Here is a 19,716-nt window from a genome sequence, read left to right on the forward strand (position 1 = left end):
AATCCCTCCAACTCATCTCACTCCACCTGTTCACCTAGAACTATAACCACATGGAAACCGTCTTCATTGTTCAGACAGCAACATGCCCTTTTGCAAATCTCTGCCTTTCCACCTTTCCTCTTCCTCAAATGCCATTTTTTCCCTGTTCCTGACCACTTTCTGGCCCAGCTCCTTTCTCTACCAAGCATTTACTATACTGCATTTTAAATGTCTGTTTAACATGTCTATTCCCCTGGGAAAACAGCAGCGTCTCGAGGATAAGGAAATGCCTTTTTCTTGTCTGTAGCTCCAGATTCTAGCACCAAGCAAATGCCCGACAATATTTAATGACTGAATTATGAGGAATCAACAAACATTAAAATGATTAAAAAAAAAGTTGTAAGGTTCAGTTTTAAAATTTCTCTAGACGGAACTGAAAGGAAAAAGATGCAAATGAAACACTTAAGCTGAAATCTCAAGGTAAACATGGATATTCCCAGGAGCCAGAAGACACATGAGGACAGCAGTGACAACACTTAAAATCTGGATTATACCGGAACTTCGAAGTTGTACCACCTCATCAACTCCCTCCCTAAAATCTTTCACTGGCTTTTTAAAGATAAAGCCTCATCCTTAATCTGGGGCACAGGGGCCTCCATGATAAACGTGCCTCCATCCACTCACAGCGTCATCCCACACTACTCTCCACCTTACTCCCTGAACTTCAGCCACGTAGGCCTTCTTTCCCACTTCCGTTTTTGCACAAGCATGTCTGCCATAACATTTTCACGTACTCCCCTACCTCAAACTAGTCCACTCTTATTCTTTGGCTATCAGCCCCAGTATTCCTTAAGTTAGCTCCATTATATGGTGACAGAGCATGAGCTCATCTTATCACATTATTTGAAAGGCAATACAGTCCAGTATTATGACAATGGATTTATGGACTGGGGCATGTTTATTTAACCTCTTTCATGCCTCGCTTTCCTCATTTGTAAAATTGAGGTAATAGTAGTCCCTACTTCATAAGATTGAAAGGATTAAAGGATAGTTCATGTAAAGCACTTAGAACCATGTTGCTACATAGTAAGAGCCGAATATGTCAGTAATGACCATACTTACTTAATCAGTTGTCACCCACCCCACCCCCAATAGTCCTCTGCTCCTCTAGCCCAGGAACCACATCAGCCTGGTTCGTGTCTGTTTTCTTAGCCTCAGCACAGGGTCCTAGACAGAGCAGACCTTTGACACATGATTCAAAAAAATAAAAACACATTGGCAAAAGCCTTGGGCTCCACTTTTGCCTTGGTAGCTGAACGGTTGCAGGCCAATCACTCATCCCACCTATGCCTCGTATATCCATGTGAAAAATGGACTATCTACAGCCAAAGGCCTTGTATTATAAGTGAGGCGCATCTTCAGTTGGACGACCCGTATTTGTTTATTACTGGAGCTGAGGTCCGTCTTCCCTCCCGCGGGCACACCTCGTCCCTTCCCGCCCTCCTCCCAGCCCACACCCTTACTGCGCCCTTGGCCCCCGGTCCCTCGGGACTGCAGGCGTGGGAGCCCCGGCCCAGCGCGGATCCCTCCCGACGCCCCGCGCCCTTCTTCCTTCCTCGCCCGGACGGACGCACTTCCGGCGGATGTGGGGGGGAGCACCGGAAACGGAAGTGAACTGCTGGGCCGACTGACGGTAACGGGGCTGAGAGGTTGTTCGCAGAGCGAGTAGAAAATGGTGAGTGAATCCCTGGGCGACCCGAGTTCCCGGCGTGCTCGGAACCGTGGCCCGGCAGGACCAGGCCGCCGCCTCCCAGCCCGTCCCCGGTGGCGGCTGCGGCGGGAGGATGAGGCCGGCCTCGGGCGCCGGGATCTGCCGAGTCATGGGGTTGGGGACAGCGGCTGTGGCCTGGGCCGGGCTCCGGCGCAGGTCCCGCGGTCAGCGCTGCGGCTTCCTCCCCTTCCATCTCCTTCTAGTCTCTCGGCTTGCGTCCTCCGGTCTCCAGGTCCCCCACAGACCCCGGCCCCTTCCCCGTAGTAGACGCGGAGCTGGAAAGTACAAATCGAAAGTGCAACCTTCTGCGATGTGGCGCTGCTGACTGCCCCGTCCCCTGACGGGAGAACTTTTGGGGTCCCAGAGCCCCCAAACCCCTGATCCTCGGAACTGACTTGATAACAAACCCACAACTATAGGTCGTATTTTTATCACTCAGCATTACTTGACAAACGATTTTGGGAATCTGTGGTATGCTAGATATTGGAGGGAAACAATATCAGGCAGCTGCTACTCCCTGTTCGTCACTATTATTAGTGCATCTCCTCCTTTCCTCCGCCTCGTTTTCTTTTTAACTTCAAAGTTGTGCTATTTGGGAAAGATTCCTGATTCACCATTGCCCCTGCCTCTGATGCCAGCACAGCTACGAGACAGTGCAAATCTAGAAGGCTTCTGTTGGTAAATACTGCTGATCATTGTAAAGAGGTTTTATAAACACTCTCAAGTGTAACTAGTGATAATTAAATTTTCATAGATTTGTTTTCCTCTGCTGCTTTATTAGAAACATCAAGTACTGATCCTGATGTTTTACAGAAGGAAATTGGGAAGATGATTACAGTAGAACTCAGAGCTCAGAATTGCCCATTTCGGTGCATAGAAGAATTTTTCTTCTGTCTCTTTACAATAAAGCAACCTGGGCGGAGGAGAATGTTTGGCAGGAGAGGAACAGGATATCCATTTGGGAAGGTACCTGGAAAGATGAGTAAACAGGGCCAGAGAGCTTGTATGCCCTGGTCACAGTCGCATAGTAGGTTAGTGACAGTCCACACTAGCCCCCAGATCCTTCTCTCATTGGCCATGGTTTCTGTGTGGAGGAATTGAAACCTGTTGTGCAGGTTCTTGAGTTCCAGGCTAAGAACCTTGGACGTTTTTCTTCACACAGGACACTGATGAATCCGTGAAGAGTTTTTTTACATCTTTGGTGGGTGAGATTTTGTGTTTTAGGAAAACCTTGATATGTGGAGTTGGAAAATGGAAGAGTGTAGAGGCAGTAAGACCCAGTAGAGTGCTGAGTAAGTTATCCAGGTCTGAGAGCCTGGACTAGGGTGGGAGATTGAAGAAACCCTGAAAAAAGTACCTGACCAAATAAAATATACAGGTGAATTAAGAAATCAACAAGAAAAGCTGCTTTCTCAGAATAGTTCTCTTAGAACACTAAGACCAATACCCAACTACCTGTAGTGTTTTCCATTTTCTGCAAAATTGTAGGGATATTGAACTTGAGCAACAGATGGTTGAAAGTCAGCATTTGTGTTTTACCTGTTGTAACTTTATTACATTTTATTTGCTTGTTTAATCTGTCTTCATCAGACTAAGCCCTGGAAGGTAGATATGTGTCTTTGGCATCAGAGTACCTGCCACATACTAGAGGCTTAAAATACTTGGTGATTAAGTTCTTTATAGTATAAATGCATAAGGTGACCATTCATCAGTACCAAATGCACTGAGTCTTTGTTTTCATTTGACACTATCCAGATTAGATATATTCATTTTTCATAGGTAGTGCCCTCTTATAGAAATCACTTTCTGAAATTCCCTTTTTTCTTAGCTACTGTGATCACGCTATTCTAGCTCTTCTGTCTGTCCTTAATCCCATTTCCTTGTACTTCTTCCTTGTCCTGAAGGAATGGTATTCCCCAAGATTCTGTCCTCAACTTTCTCATTTTGTGCTAATTCCAACCTAAGGGAAATATCTTGCCAATGAAAATAAATCTGAACATGCCGTAGCCCTTCAGAGGCTCTTTATTTTAGAATAAAACCTACATTTCTTTGCATGTTTATGCCTTTTCATTTGCCAACCTTTACTGTGCCTCACTCGCTTGATCATTTATATTTTTATACCTTTACCCATGTCGTTTTTTTTTAGCTGAGCCATCCTGCCACCTGTTGGCAGCTCAGCGGCAACTCACCTCGGGCCAGGCATTGAACCGCTGTTGCTCAGGGCTCACACTCTTGAGCGAGCTCTTAACCAATTGAGCCACTCAGCTGGCCTACCCATGTCCTTTTTTTGCTGGAATGTGTTTTAATCTGACAGCATTCAGAGATAACTGGGGAATCATTCCTATACCCAGATTTGATATTATTCACTCTATCAAATGCGTCCCCTTAGCATAATGCTCATTGTGATTGTCTAGATTGGGCTCTTCGAGGACAGAGACCTTTTCTCTCTAGTCTTAAACCACATTTTGTACATAGATGTTCAGTGTGGGGTTTTTTTATTTTCTTTGTACTTACTAGCATTCTTTATTTGTGTTGTAGAATGCCAGAGGACTTGGATCTCAGCTAAAGGACAGTATTCCTGTTACTGAACTTTCAGCAAGCGGACCTTTTGAAAGTCATGATCTTCTTCGAAAAGGGTATGTGGGGGAGTTGTGCCTTGGACTTTGTTGTAATAAAATGTTTCTGGGAATGATTTTTCATAGTATTCTTTAAATATTTTCCTAGGCCATAAATATATATTTAGTCTGGGAGTTAGCAAGTAACATACCTTAGACTGGGGGAAGAGGGGAGCTGTATTTTACATGTTTTCGATTGTAGAGAAAGCATCTTATCAGAGTAGTAGGTTCTCAGGATAGGGCGTTCTCCCAGAAAATGGTACCCAGTAGCATGATTTGGTAGCCTTCTTTACTTTGCTGCTGATAACGTGGAGAGCCATTTGTCTCCTTATCTTATTCACTGTTGAAGTCATTTGCGTCTTTTGGGAGTGCTTTAACAGCAGTTAAGAGCATGGACTCTGGAATTGGGCTGCCTGGGTTTTGATCCTGGCTTTGCTGTTTACTAGATATATGCCTTTAGGCAAGGTACTCAATTGCTCTATGTCTCAGTGTCTTCATCTGTGAAATAGGGCTATTAATAATACATGTCTTATTTTGAGGAATAAATGACTTAATACATGAAAAATACTTAGAACAGTACCTGACATTAGTAAGCCCTCAGTGCATGTTAGCTGCTATGATCTTTCTTTTCTACCCTTAGCACACAGTTATACCCCTTCCCTCGGTTTCCTTTACCTTTAGGTCTCAGTTTCTGGTACTAGTTCTTTTTCTTGGCAGGCTGCTTTTCTGCTTAATCAAATGAGGATAATGCCTCCCCCGAACATTCTGTGTTTTGAATTTTTGAATTTTATGTCTAATTGTAAGGTATTTAGGTCCTGCTGTAATAGAATGCCATTTATTGGCATCTGGGGACATAGTGCCTCATTATTGTCTTTCCATTTTATAGTGAAAGCTGAAGTATATAGCCTTTGGAATTAGAGACACAATTTGATTTATAGTATAATCAGATTCATAAGCTAGCCAGTAACCAAGCCCTAATGATTTTTTTTTTTTTCATATGAAATGCTCCTTTTTCTTCCTGGTTAAACTGTAAGATTGCCATGAGTAGGACCATTTTCAAATTCCACTTATGTACAAAGACAATAGTCATTCAATAAACTATCATTGCATGATTTCTAAGGTTTGTTTCAGCTCTCAAATCCCGCTTTGGACAATAAAATAGCCATCTTTATATATCTGGCGTAATAAAGACCAATGGCCTGGTTCTAGCTGTATATCACTTTTTACATAGTAGGTGTTCAGTAAATGTCAAACATGTTGTTCAACATGGGTATATTAAAGATACATTAAATACTCAATATGTGTTAGACCTGAGCAGAAGAGGTTTAAATATTTGGTATAATACAAAAGCATGTCATCAGAATAATAGTACTAAATATACTTTATTAAATTCCTTCTTCCCCTAGTGAATTGAAGTCTTAACTACCAGATATCTATAATAGATGCATTTTAAAACAATTAGCGTACAGTAAATTTGACTTTTCCCCCCCTTTGGTTGGGTAGTTATATGAACTTTAATACAGGTATCATTTCCTGTCACCACCACCACAATCAGCATATAGAAGTTTCATTGTTCCCAAAAAACTCCTCATGCCATCCCTTAATAGTTACACCCTTGATAGATGTGATTTTTTGAGCTTTAAAGTGATGTATAATCTCCTTTTTAAATGTTTATTTTCAGTTTTTCTTGTGTGAAAAATGAACTTTTGCCCAGTCACCCTCTTGAATTATCAGAAAAAAATGTAAGTATGTTACCAGTATCTTTATTTTTGTCTTCTAGTAGAAAAATACTTTCAGTTATACTTTTGCAGTTTCATTTATTAAGACAATTCTGGTGTTGAGCATTTTACCATGTAGAATATGAGGCCTTAATTTTGATATTCTTGTAGAGCAGGCTTTGAATTATCATTAAGTGGCTTCATTAAAGTTCCCTTTCCACACATTCTTCTCTGTCTTTTTTATGGACATTTGTGTTGGTCCACTTCTCCGTTTCTCTCATATTTTCTCATTTTATGATCCTGTTTTCTTTTATATTTTTCCCTTGCCGTTTTTGCATTTGACCTCTGAGTCTATATCTCTAGCCTTGACCTCTTTCTTAAGCCTTTTGAGATGCTTTTTCAAGCATCTCCAAGTTACCGATGGATGTATCCACTTGCTAGGCACAGTAGGTACACCAATGAATATGATGTAATCCCCATTTTTAAGGGGCTGAAAATTTAATGGGAGGACAAGCAGTGGATAGAGGCTTCATAAGCTGTTACAGAGGAACAAGAATGGAGCAAGCACCTGTGCTTAGGGATTCTGGAAGCTTTTTAGAGGAGAGAACATTTGAACAGTTTTAGACTAGTAGCCACCAGCTTAAATAGATAATAGATAGGGAACGGTCGCTCTAAAGAGCATGTAGCCTGTATAGATGTTCTGTAGACAATGTAAAGGTTTTTAAATACATGTTTCGGAGCAGGAACAAAGTGGTATCTTATTACGTGGGGAAGATGGTGCAGTGTTACCCAGTTAACAGAAAGCTGACCTGTTACTTCTTTTTTTTTTTGCTTTCTTCCTCTATAATAAGGGGAAAGATCTTTCTTTAAGAAAGAGTAGAACAAATGATGTAATGATGAAATTGAAGTTCAAATTAGATGAGAAAATAAAAGGGCTCTTAGTTGCTTTAAGTGCATTGTGGTTTCATAATTAACCATATTGCTAGATGTCTTTCTTCAAACCTCATATATGTGGCCTCCAGGTCATGTTCCAGGTGGGCACTAATCTCTTGAGTACATTTGGATCGGTTACTTTTTTTTGATGACTTAAGAAAATCTTATTAAGAGAGTATAGTGTAATAAAAAATGATAACAGGTGGACCCGCCGAGTGGCTCAGTTGGTTAAAAGTTAGCTTAAGAACACAAGCTCTGAGCAACAGAGCCGCTTGTTCAATTCCCACATGGGTCAGTGATGCTGCGCCCTACCTGAGCTGCTGCTGAGCTGCCAACAGGTGGCAAGATGGCTCAGCTGGTGAGAGCATGCGCTGTTAACAACAAGGCTGCTGGTTCAACTCCACATGGGATGGTGGCTACGCCCACCCGCAGCTGAGACTGAACTTGGCACCTTAAGCTGAGCTGCCTCTCAGATGGCTCAGTGAATAGAGCAAGTGCTCTTAATAGCAAGGCTGCTGGTTCGACTCCCGCATGGGATGGTGGGTACGCCCACCTGCAACTAAGATTGTAACACAGCACCTTGAGCTTAGAGGCCACGAGCTGCCAACAAGCAGCTAGATGGTGACTGGCGCCCTCCACACCGAAGATTGAAGAACAACAATTTGGCTGATCCCCCTCCCCAATTCCCCAATGTAAAAAAAAAAAAAGAAAAAAAAAATGTAACAGGTTACCTTGTTATAATTAATTTAGCTCTTACAGATTTTTGAGGACTATTTGCATATCATAAACACTATCCTTAATAGCCATCTTGGGAAACTGTTTCAGAATCCGTGAGTCAAGTTGATTCATTTTGCCTGAAATACATTACATTGTGATAAAAGTTTTTAGAAGTAATATCAGTGCTCACAGTATGATTTCAGAAAAAAAGTTACTTCTTAGTACCCAATACAAATTGGACAGACTTTGTTCAGAGATTTGGGTTCTTTTCCCCCTGGAATCAATTACCCCCAGAGCTGAAACATTTTAATTAACAGGGAGGTATAATGGATTTGATTATTGCTTTGTGAAATCCTTTGAAATATATTCTTTCGTACTTAGAAATCCACTGTTAATTGTTGTCACTGTATGTATCTTGTTTCTGGATTTCAGATTATTTATACCTTTTCTTTCCTCTACCAGTTTTGCAGTAATTCTCATCAGAAGCCCTAAGGTGTGACTGTGCTTTGCAGTGTGTAAAACATTCCTTATCTTACTAAGCTTTGTAAATCCAAATTTTAGGTGATAATTTTACACTGGTGAAGCATATCAGCATGCTGGATTAAATATAGACATACATATCCAAAAATTCATTGAAGAAATTAGTGAAAGTACTTTGTTTTTATTTCAGTTGTGGATATTAAAATTCTTTGTCTAAGTATTATTCCATATGTATCGATGCTGACTGTTTTGAGTCCAGAATGTTGAATGTAGCATTTAAAATTACATTGTTGTCTTTTGTAGTTCCAGCTCAACCAAGATAAAATGAATTTTTCCACACTGAGAAACATCCAGGGTCTGTTTGCTCCACTGAAATTGCAAATGGAATTCAAGGCGGTGCAGCAGGTGAGTGTGTGGATGTCAGTTACGTACACATCCCACGTGTGTGTTGCTATCAATAGGAGTGGATGTGCATCCCACGTGTGTGTTGCTATGGATGGGAATGACTTCCATTTTAGTAACAGCTATACAAACCTGACCTTCTCCCCTACCACCTATGCCACTTCCCCCTTTTTAGGGTTTGACCTTGATTCTTAACTTACCTACATCCACTTACTTGTTTGTCCTTTTGGAGGGTTACATTGAATTTGAGAAGCCTCTGGGACCATCCAAGTGGTGATATCTAGTAGGCAGTGTGTATATAGCTGAGTATACCTGTTGCTCAGGAGTAAGGACTTCAGAAATGTCCTTCCAAGTATGTGAGAGCTGTCCCTCCACCTGTGCTCTGAATTCTGTCACATCACACTACTACTTCCGGGACTTCCTGTTGTTCGTGGATCCTTTCTATAGCTGAAGTCTTCAACCTCCGTCTTCGCTTGCTGGGACTCAGCAGCAGCATTTACACATACTCGAACCTGTTTTTAAAACAGCAAAAATTGTATAAACCCCAAATCCCTTTATAGCAACTTGTCTTTCACTAAGTGTGCTTTTGGAAGTTGAACTTTTTAAAAGGTTGCTTACATTTGCTACATAACACTCCTTTATCTCCTATTCACTCAACCCAGTCTTCTGGCTCCCAACACACAGGTGAAACCGCTCCTGAAAGATGGGGACATTCTCACTTTCTCATTTTGCTTGGTCTCCCTGTGGTGTGTCACACTGAAGGCACCTGCCTTCTTCCCTTTGGCTTTTAGGGCATCACACTTCCCTGATGTCCCCCTCCTCTCTGAAACCTCGTGCTCAGGTGTTTATCTGTAGCTAGCTTCCTTTTGTTTTTTTCTGTTCCCTGAAATACCAGTTTCGTTAGGACCCATCTCTGGTCCTCTCCTCCTCCTGTTCTTTCCTACCTATTTCCCTGGCTTTAGTTACCATTGATATATTGATGACACTCAAGTTTTAATTCCCGAGTAAACCTCTAGGCTTCTCCAGTTGGAAGTCCCACAGGCACTTCAAACTTTACATGTCCAAGTCTAGAATAACTTAGTTTCTCACACAGTCCTCCTCGTGTATGACTAGAGTTCTTCCTAAGACAGAAAGTGGAACATTGGCCTTGGGTATCTCACCCAGCACCTCATCTCTCCCTGCCTCCCCAACATCCAGTTACCTCTTCTTGTCATTGCATCTGCATTGGTTCCGACCTACCGTGCTTCATCTGGATTATGGTAACACTCCCTCTCCTGCCCCCAGTGCACCGGACACACTAGCCAGAATCGTCTGGAAAACAGGTTTGATCAAGTCACTCCCCTCACTTCGCCCTCACAATAAAGCCGCGTCCTCATCGTGTTCTGCTTGTGAACCGCCTCCGTGCTGTCTTCTGTGCTCCATCGCTGCCTCCTCAGCTGCGCACAGGGTCCTAACTTAACCTGTTCTCTCATCTTCTGGCTTATGCACATTTTCTTCCTACTACAGTGAATTCCTTTTTCTTATCTGACCCAAACTGTCCTTCAACAAATTGTATTAATGCCACCACTAAGTCATTCTGGAAGCTGTTGTAGAACTTTTTTCCAAGGAGAAAAATTCTAAAAAGGACATGTGTGGCTTTATGTTAGAATAACCTGGGTGTGAATCTTGGCTCCACCATCTCCTGGTCTTAAGAACTTCAATAAGTTAGAGCCCTTTCTGAGCCTCAGGTTGTTTGTTTGATTTTAATGTGAAATGGAGTTAGCAGTAAGAACAGTGGAGGGTTATTAGGGTTATTCTGAAGATGAAATGAAATGCATGTGTTTGCACAAAATTGTTGGCTTCCCTTTTTATGCTCCTACTCAGATTCCAGCTACATTTTGCTGATATTTTGGGCCTAAGCTTTTAATCCAAAGAGCTTTGCCCAGAATCTTGGCCTTTTTTCCCTGATCCCTGTACTACTGCAATTCTTCCTCGGCAGAATTTGTGACCACTGCCTGCGCATCCCTGCTTTTGATGCCTTCTCAGGACTCCCTCTGTCAAACTGGACCTACCATTTTCCCTTACCGGCTATTTTAACTTACAGGTTCAATTTCTGTTTCTTCCTCTTCCTCCTGTATCCTTCCTACTTTTTCTCCCCCCCCTCTATTCTCCACCCCAGTTTTGACAACCTAGAGAAATTTTGCATGCTACAAAGGTTTAAATATCTCTGTAGGCCATTAGTAATTGAAACTATTTTTAGTCTGCATACATTTTCTTGGGGGAAAAAATCTTAACTGCCCCCTTAGATGCTGAAGTTATGATTACTTTAAAAATACTGGTATCATTTAGTCACTGACCACCTGTTACTCTTCTGGTATTCTTTTGGCAATATCCAAAATTGTCTGCATTGAGTCAAATTGTAACTGCCAGGCAGCTAACAAAGAACAGAAAAATTGAAAATTTGGGTTGGCTACATTAAAGTTTATCGAATACTGACTATGTGCCAATAACTATACTATATACATACTTGACACCGCACTGTACTACAAGTTTGAGAGGGAGGTGGTGTTAGCCCATTTCACAGATGAGGAAGCTGAGGGTGAGACAGATCGGGTAACTTACTCAAAACCATAGGATTGGTAAGTAGTAAGATCAGAACTTGAGTCCATATTTCTCTGACTCTATTTAATACTTGAAAAAAGCCGATGACACTAGCTCAAAGTGGTAATTGTGTTTTTGTTTTAGGTTTTTGTTTTGTTTTGGTATTTTTTAAAGGTCCTATAAATGGGTTTGATCTTCATTTCTGGTTATCATTATTGTTTGAAAGGGTCATAACTTAGCTTCTTACTATGAGGGATACAAAACAACATAAAGTAATAAATACTTTCAACATAAAAGTAATCCGTTTACTAAGTAGAATAATGCTCTCACTGGGGTGGAATTTGATCATCCCACATTTATTAGGAACTAGACAGGGTGGCAGGCTCTGGGATTTTGCATTTCATCAGATGGTATATGCTGTGGTTTTCCTGGACAGAAGCAAAGCCCCCAGATATGTGCAAATCTGATAAGATTATCAAGTGTTAAGTACTATTTCAGTGTCTTTACATATTTTGAGTAAAGTTTTAAGGAATTTTTAAAAACTTGGTTTGGATATAAAATATAAACTGTTCCCCCCACCTCCACTGGTTAAATAAATTTTATTTAGTTTTGTGCATTTTCTAAATAAAGAATGAAGAACATGAAATTAGATTATACGTTTTTCCCTCCTTGGTTTTTTTCTAATCTTGTTTTTCATACTTTTCCCGAAGGTTCAGCGTCTTCCATTTCTTCCAAGCTCAAACCTTTCACTGGATATTTTGAGGGGTAATGATGAGACTATTGGATTTGAAGATATTCTTAATNTTATCATGGTTATCGAAATCACAACTATCATAGAAGTTATCACCAAAGAAATACTATGTTAGCCATAGAGGAAAGACTGCTGACTTTAATACATCTGATGTTTTGCCTGATCATGTGAGAAAGTCATGAGGTTAAGACAAGCAAGGGCAGCCATAGTCTTGCTCCATTCTGCTCCGTGGCTTACAAGTAGGCACTCTATTATGAAAACTTAAGAGAAGACAAAGGGAACTGATAAGGCCCAAGAAGAGATGCACTGTTCTTTTCAAAATTTTTATTATGGGAAATTTCAAACATCCAAAAAAATCAATATAATCAGCAGAAAAATCCAATATAATTTGACGTTCCCATCATCTAACTTCCATCTTAACCATCAATCTTATTTCATCTACATTTTTCATCTGCTTTCCCCCTCAATATTATTTTGAAAGAATTACAGACATTTCTATATGTAAATATTTCAGTTTATAAAGCTAACATAAACACAATACTATTATTATCATACTTAAGTTAATAATTCCTTATAAGTAAATGTTCAGTCAGTATTCAGATTTCTGATGGTCCAATAAATGTCTTTTTTCTCCAGCTGTTTTGTTCAAATCAAGATCCAAGTAACTTAAACACATTGTGATAGGGTTTTGTTCCTGTTGTCTCTTAATTTGTAGGTTCTCCTTCCATCTCTCTCTTTTCTTTTTCTTGCTATTTGTTGAGGAGTTTCCCATAGTCTAGATTTTGCTATTTGCGTCTCTGTGATATAGTTCAACATGTTCTTGTCGCCTCTGCATTTCCTATAAGTTGCTCGTTGAATCCACAGACTTGATCAGATTCAAGTTAATTATTTTTGGAAAGATCACTTCATAGGTGGTATGCTCTTCCATAAAAAGACACTAGATGCCTAACGGGCTCTCACTTGGAGATATTGGTGGCCACTGATGCACAGTGCATGGATCCATTTATTTATTAGGGGTTGCAAAATGGTGATTGTAAATCTTCATTCCTTCTTCATGTTTTAGCTAGTATACTTCCTTAGAAGGGAACACTGTGACCTACCATTTGGTTACTCAGGGATAGAGTCGATATAGGAAAGACAGGGAAAATATGCTTTCCTCTGTCCTTGTATTTTTAACCATTTGCAAAATAACAAGCTGTTTCTTTTCATAGTTTATAACAGTGACCAATTTGTTTTTGTTGTCAGTATCATAATGAAGGTGCCTATTGTTTAATCAGGGTTTCTTTTTTGTTTTGTTTGTTTATTTGTTTTTTTTACAAGGTAAACCAAGCACAGGGCAAATTGCCATTTTAGGGACTAGGCTTAGCTTAAGAGGTTCTCTTTTCCCTTAATAAAACAAAAACGGAATACCTACAGGGCTTGGCTTTGGGGAGATGATAGGCAAGGTAAGCAACCAGATTCCATTCCTCTCCATTTACCTTCCCCTTTGTAGGACTCATTTGTCTTATTTTGGCTGTGTGGCACCCACTCTCACTTCCTACACTCTGAATTCTTTAGGGGAATCTCCTTCCCTCCATTGTGTGTTGTCCTGAGGGGACATGTGCCTGCCTCCCTCTCTAGAACCCACCAGGGCTGCCTCTCTGACCGCCCCCCCCTGGCCTCAGGCACGTGACCCAGGGCAGCCAATCAGACTTCTCTACTGGACTTGGACTCCAGAGCTGGGACGTGAGGACTGTGTGTGACTCATCGCTGTCAGAAGCAGGGGGTCGCTGCAGGATCCTTGCTGTGTGCTGCTGCTTTGCCTCTGGAGCACCTGGCTCCTGTTTCTGTGGACTGTCCTAAGCTCTTTATTGAGGCCGTGGAGCCTCTACTATCATTCCAGAAAAGCCAGTGGGCTGACGATAAACAGCATATTTAAGTGCTTGCAATCAGGATCTCTGAACGGTAATTGGCATCAGACAGTTGGTGTTATAAGGAACACGTCCCCCGAGGATTGTGACAGTGAGGGGTCCCTTATCTGACAGATAGGCCAGGCAGTGCGTCTAGGTAGGCAATCTAGCCGTGTTTGGCAGGCAGTTGTAAAACAGCCCTCCTCTCTGATCACATGAGATCCCATGTCCAATTCATAGCAAGGTTCCAGGCAAGCAGAATGTGAAGAAGTAGGGGTGTGAGGTGGCCGCTTCTGACAGCAAGGGAAACTTAAAGCAAGTAAATAACAAGTTCAAATCCCCAAGCCAACCTCCAGAAGCCTAGAGAATGTCATTTCTTACAGGTAGAGTGCTCAGCCAAAGCAAGTCTGAGTCTCCAGTGTTAGCACAGTTGTCGCTGCGCTACCAGGCACAGTGTATGAAAATGGATGCAGTAAGACCCTGAGAAATGAATGAGTGGGAATATGATCGAGGAAGGGAGTGGTTTCTTCTCTCAGAAGGAGGCTTTTTCTTTCTTCCTGAAGAGTTCTTTCCTCTGAGGGGGTCAAGTTTACCAGAGAAAGCCAGTTCCCCTCTGCAGGCCAAATCCAAAGACATCTAACATGGAAGAATTTGGGGGTTTTGCCAGTTTATACCTCCAAGAATTTCAGGATCGTGTGAGGGAACAGAGTTTGAATGTGCTTTTAGAATATCGATTTGATGCCCTTACACAAAATAATTCTAGATTCATTGAACTCAAGAAGCTGGATGTGGTTTTAATATTGGGTTGTCGGAAAAGTCATGATGCATTTTTGCAACGAAAAACATAGAAAAAATACATCACGATTTTCCCGACAACCCAATAATTTGTAAAGTTGGACAACACAGGCCCACAGTAAATAAAGCCGAGATGCCACAAGTGTAGAGCAGTGGTTGTCAGACATTTTTGTGTGTCAGAATCATGGGAGGGCTTTTAAAAACACAGGTGGCGGGGCCCCACCCCAGAGTTTGTGATTTGGGAGGTTTGAGTGGAAGCCTGAGAATCTGAGTTTCTAACAAGTACTCATATGATGGTGATGCTGCCAACCCAGGGACCACACTCTGAGACACAGGAACTGTGGACTTTGGGGTTTGTCTATGCAAATCCCTACTAACTGGCCCCCTAACTGTCTTTCCCAGGAGAAGCTAGAAAACTACACCTTTTCAGGGGCCTCAAACATATGTTAGTGCTGGCTTCAAAGCTCTAATATGTTTAAGGTTATTGAGGTATAATTCACTCAAATTGGTGGATATCCTGATTGCTTTATTTGCACTTTTAGAGAAAAAACATTTAGTCTTTCTACCATTAAGCATCGTGTTAGTTGACTGGGGTTTTTGTTGTTTTTGCTTTTGTAGATGCCCTTTCTGAGCTTGACCCTAGTTTCTTGAGAATTTTTTATCATGAACAGAATTTGAATTTTGTTACATGTTTTTTCTGCATCTATTGATACATAGTCATGTTGGTTTTTTTCCTTGCTTCTATTAGTCTGTTAACATGGTTCATTACCTGCAGGGATTTCCAAATGTTAAGCCAGCCTTGTGTTCTCTGGAGAAACCCCACTTGGTCAGATACACTCTCTTGTTTATAATTAGCTTGCCGGGTTAATATTCTGTTGTGAATGTTTTGTTTATGTTCATGAGGGATACTAGTTTGTAGTGTTGGAATAATNGGTTCAGCGTCTTCCATTTCTTCCAAGCTCAAACCTTTCACTGGATATTTTGAGGGGTAATGATGAGACTATTGGATTTGAAGATATTCTTAATAGTAAGTGTCATTCAGCACCTTTTTCTGGAACCTCAGTAACATGCAAGGCGGCAGCAGCAAGTAAAACTCTTGTTCTCATGGAGCTGACTGCTGCTTGGATTCACGTGTGTCATTCACTGCACTGAGATACAATTAATGGTAGTAACTGTTCTTTAACTGGTTAAAAGTGGCAATTATTTATGGCGTTGTGAGGTTATAGTCATGTCAGTCAGTTAATGGTAGTCATTTGATTCTTGCCCTGAGGGTAGAATCTGATAATGAGCGTCTTTATTCTTGGGGTAGCTTAAACAATAATTGTTATTTCAGTATTGAGAACGTTTGTGGGATATGACTAATTTTTAAGATAAAAGTTAGATAAAAGTTTTCTAATAAGTTAAAAGTTTTCTTTAAAACATAGCCCCTCCCCCAATAATTTTTGTGCTTCTGTAGATGGTGAGTAGGAAAGAAGACTATCATCTGTAATGAAATTCCCTGAATAATTGTATTATGTACAAGATACATGACTTTTAAGTAAGAACAATACACGCATCCTCTATTAATAATAATAGCATCCTCTGTTTTTTCTGGTTCTGAGGAAGATAAACAAATATAATTCTGTCCAGTATTGCCTCTGCTCATTATGCCTCAGCAGCTCAGGAGAAACACAAAACCCAACCGGATTAAATTATATTAGTTTTGCTTGGCTGCCGATGTCTGGTAAGGAAATGCTGTGGACACAACAGAAGTCTAGTGAGCCTCCTTTGAGAATCTTCGCTGAGGGAGCTTTCTGAATGCAGGAAAAGCTGGAATTTCTAAGCTTTGGCATTGAACTTAGACCTCATTTAAAATTAGTAAGGTGATAGCTCAAGTCTGTGTATTCTTATCTTTTAATTAGTTATAAAAATACATTCATTTAAAAATCAGCTTCTGTGATTCTGTGTAAAGAAAGGTAGGGGAACTTATTGAGCATTTAGTCTTGTCAGTCAGTCAGTCAGTCAGTCAAATATTTATTAGGTGTCAGGCCCTGGGTTAGGCAGTGAAAAAACAAACGTGTGCTTTCTAATGGGGGAGGTAAAGACTAAACAGGTAAAATACAAACATAATGATAAATTGTGATAAATTCTAGGAATAGAAAGGATAGGGATATAGTTTGTTGTTGGGTAGGAGAGGCAGGCACCTCTCGGAATAAGTTGATTCTGAAAAGATATATGAGTTAGTTGATCTAAAAGCACAGGGAAGAATATTTCAGGCAGAAGGAACAGTATGCTTGGGGTCTCCCACCTGAGAACAGCTGAAGAATTGATGGGTTTAAGATCTTAACCTACTTACAAACTAACAAGTTAGCCTGCCCTGGTTTCGTGGGTGCTGGCAGAAGGCAGGACTCCTAGAAACGGGACAGTTTATTTCTCACATCAATAGCACTCCCCAGAGTTGCAGCTTTTTTCTCGGTTCCCTGAGTCCCAGTTCCCACAGGCAGCAAGAAGAACATCCGGTGACACCTACGTAGTTCGTCTTCCATTACGAGAAGGGGAACCCCACCCTGGGTCAGGGCACCTGAGTCTGTATAAGAAGCAGTCAGCCAGGGGAGACAGATCAGTCTTCTGAGGCTGTTCACGTTAGAACCAAGGCAGGCAGTGCATCTGCTTCGAAGACTTGCAGACTCGTGAGAGACCCATGGGGAATTGTCCCCTGACACATGCAAGCACACGTGTGTGCATGTACACACGAGCGTGTCCAGGAGTTGCATGTGGCTGGAGTGTTTTGAGGAAATGGAGAGTGAAATAAGGTGAGGTTGAAAAGCTAGGAGCCAGAGCTTTGCAGAAGTTTATTCAAATGCAATGGAAAGCCACAGAATGATTTTAAGCAATGATGTCATACAATTTCGTATATAAAAAGGTCACTGTTTTGTGAACATCTTTTTATATTCATTCCTTGCATCCCTCTAAGGTAGAAATGAGTTAGAAAGATCCCCTGAATAGGTGATTTTTGTCAGGATGAAACCACTGCATGGCATTTCAGGTAATCTGTACCCTGTGGGAGCTGTGACTGCATAATGTATGGGCAGTTCATGGCTTCGCCTTAAGGCCTTGCCTTAGCTGTTGCTTCTGCTTAGAATATTTTCTACCTCATTTGTCAGATCCCCAGTTTAAATGTCACTCCTTCGGAGACGCCTTCCTTGACTACCCAATCTAAAGTAGTACCCAGTCACCTTGTCACCTCACTTTAATTCTTTGCATACCACTTATCTGGTATTTTTCTTCTTCTTTGTCTCCCCAAATTAAATACATGCTCCCTGAGAGCTGGGCCCTGGTCTTGTGTCCCCAGCACCCCATAAAGCTCTGGACCCATAGGAAGTATGGGAAGTGCCTGCTCAGCACACTCCCCTCACCGCCTTTGACCAGTAGGGATTTTAAGTCTGCAATGAGGGAGTAGTTCGTTAGTCTGAACTCTGCATGAGGACTATTAAACTGTGGTGAAAATCTGTATTTCTCCAGTTTACATTTTGTGAAGTTTTGGAGGTGATGAGGGTTTTGCTCGCTCACCTATAGTGTTTGGCCAAGAAAAATATGTACATTTTACAAGGAAGGGAAGGGCATGTGAGGAGGGCGATAGTAAAGACAAAAATAGACTCCTGTGCTGAGAGGACCTTCCATTCCCCCCCCCCCCCCCCCGGCCTTCACTTTGGTGAGTGAGAGACTGAGCAGAGGCTGGGTCCTGCCCCGAGTCTACAGCTGAGCCTTGCTTATGCCTCTGGGGCAAGTGATTTATTTAATAAGTGCACACTGTACTAGAGTTTAAAAGTAATTATTGTTATCTAGACGAATATTGTCTTTGTTCAAAAATTTAAAACATTAAAGTGAAACTCAGGTCCTCCATGATTACCCCCAGACCCATCTCTCTCCCTCATTGCCTGGTTACCGGCTGTCGTCCCAGGCTTTGTACTGTGTGTCTTCATACAAACATACAAACGTATACAGTGGGAAAATGTTGGGCATCTAAGCAATGCCCAACATTTTCCCACTCTATACGTTAATTTTTTTAACACAATTGGTACACTCTGTGTATCTTATGGTATAGTTATCGGAAAAGTCATGACATATTTTTTTCTGTTTTTCGTTGCAAAAATGTGCTGTGACTTTTCCGACAACCCATACATTGTGTCAATACATTTATTGGCAAATGTTTATATTTTTCTCATTAACTAGAAACTACTGCAGCAGACATCGTTGCCTGTTCTTTCTACTCATATGCAGACATTTTTTTTTTAAGTTTAGATTTTGAATGTCTGTTCCATACATAGCAGTATATTAATAACTGTAGCAGTATCAATCGTTGCTAAGGCTACTTTGCTGTGTGACAAGTGTCGAGAGCATAGATTGCTGAACTGATGTGACACAGTAATCTCCAGTCTCTTAGAGGGTGCAGCGAGGAAACACCCAAATTGATCAGTTACTCTTAGTAATATTATTTTATGTGATTTTACAGTTTAGTTATTGGGTTTTTATTGGGTTTCAATTCCTATGTTGAGGAATGGGTGGCAAAAAAGGAAAAAGGCTTTATTTGTCTTTAGGGAGCTTACTGTTAGTATTAATTTTAAAAGCTCTTTTAGGTGTATTATCACAGTTAATTTTTTTTGTCTGACTCATCCATAAAAACAAGAGTGAAAATGGTTAAGGTTTTTTTGCTCTAGAATTCTGATTTATGTTTGTGTTTGTGTATGTTTGAAACAGCACAAAACAATAGAGATAAAACATTTTTGCAATTTAGATGAAGAGATTGCCTCATCTCTTAATTAGAGATTGTTCCCACAGTCATCTGGGAAACCAGAAATTTCCCTTGGTCCCTTTGCAACCAGTCCCCTCACTCTGGGCCTCAGGCAACTACTGGTCTGTTTTCTTTCTCTAGATTAGTTTTGCCTCTTCTAGATTTTCATATGACTGGAATCACTGAATTTATCTTTTTTTTTTTTTGAGAATCTTTAATATGTTTGTTTTTGTTTGTTTTCAGACCCATCAGAAAGTGAACTAATGGGAGAACCACACTTGATGGTGGAATATAAACTTGGTTTACTGTAAGGCA

At 41.0% G+C, this 19,716-nt stretch overlaps 1 protein-coding gene across 1 annotated transcript in view; it reads left to right on the forward strand.

The window, feature by feature from the left end:
* Positions 1-1,605: 1,605 nt before the first annotated feature.
* POMP (proteasome maturation protein) overlaps positions 1,606-19,716 on the forward strand; it is a 32,980-nt gene continuing 14,869 nt past the window's right edge. Inside the window, exons 1-6 of the mRNA XM_019666075.1 lie at positions 1,606-1,714; positions 4,289-4,386; positions 6,047-6,107; positions 8,517-8,624; positions 15,570-15,657; positions 19,645-19,715. Of these exons, the coding sequence (XP_019521620.1) occupies positions 1,712-1,714; positions 4,289-4,386; positions 6,047-6,107; positions 8,517-8,624; positions 15,570-15,657; positions 19,645-19,712 (426 nt within the window). The 5' untranslated portion in view covers positions 1,606-1,711 and the 3' untranslated portion in view covers positions 19,713-19,715. The remainder of the gene's footprint in view (positions 1,715-4,288; positions 4,387-6,046; positions 6,108-8,516; positions 8,625-15,569; positions 15,658-19,644; position 19,716) is intronic.

The sequence above is a fragment of the Hipposideros armiger genome, unplaced genomic scaffold (assembly GCF_001890085.2).
Source record: "Hipposideros armiger isolate ML-2016 unplaced genomic scaffold, ASM189008v1 scaffold_459, whole genome shotgun sequence".
In the NCBI taxonomy this organism is placed as follows: Eukaryota; Metazoa; Chordata; class Mammalia; order Chiroptera; family Hipposideridae; genus Hipposideros; species Hipposideros armiger.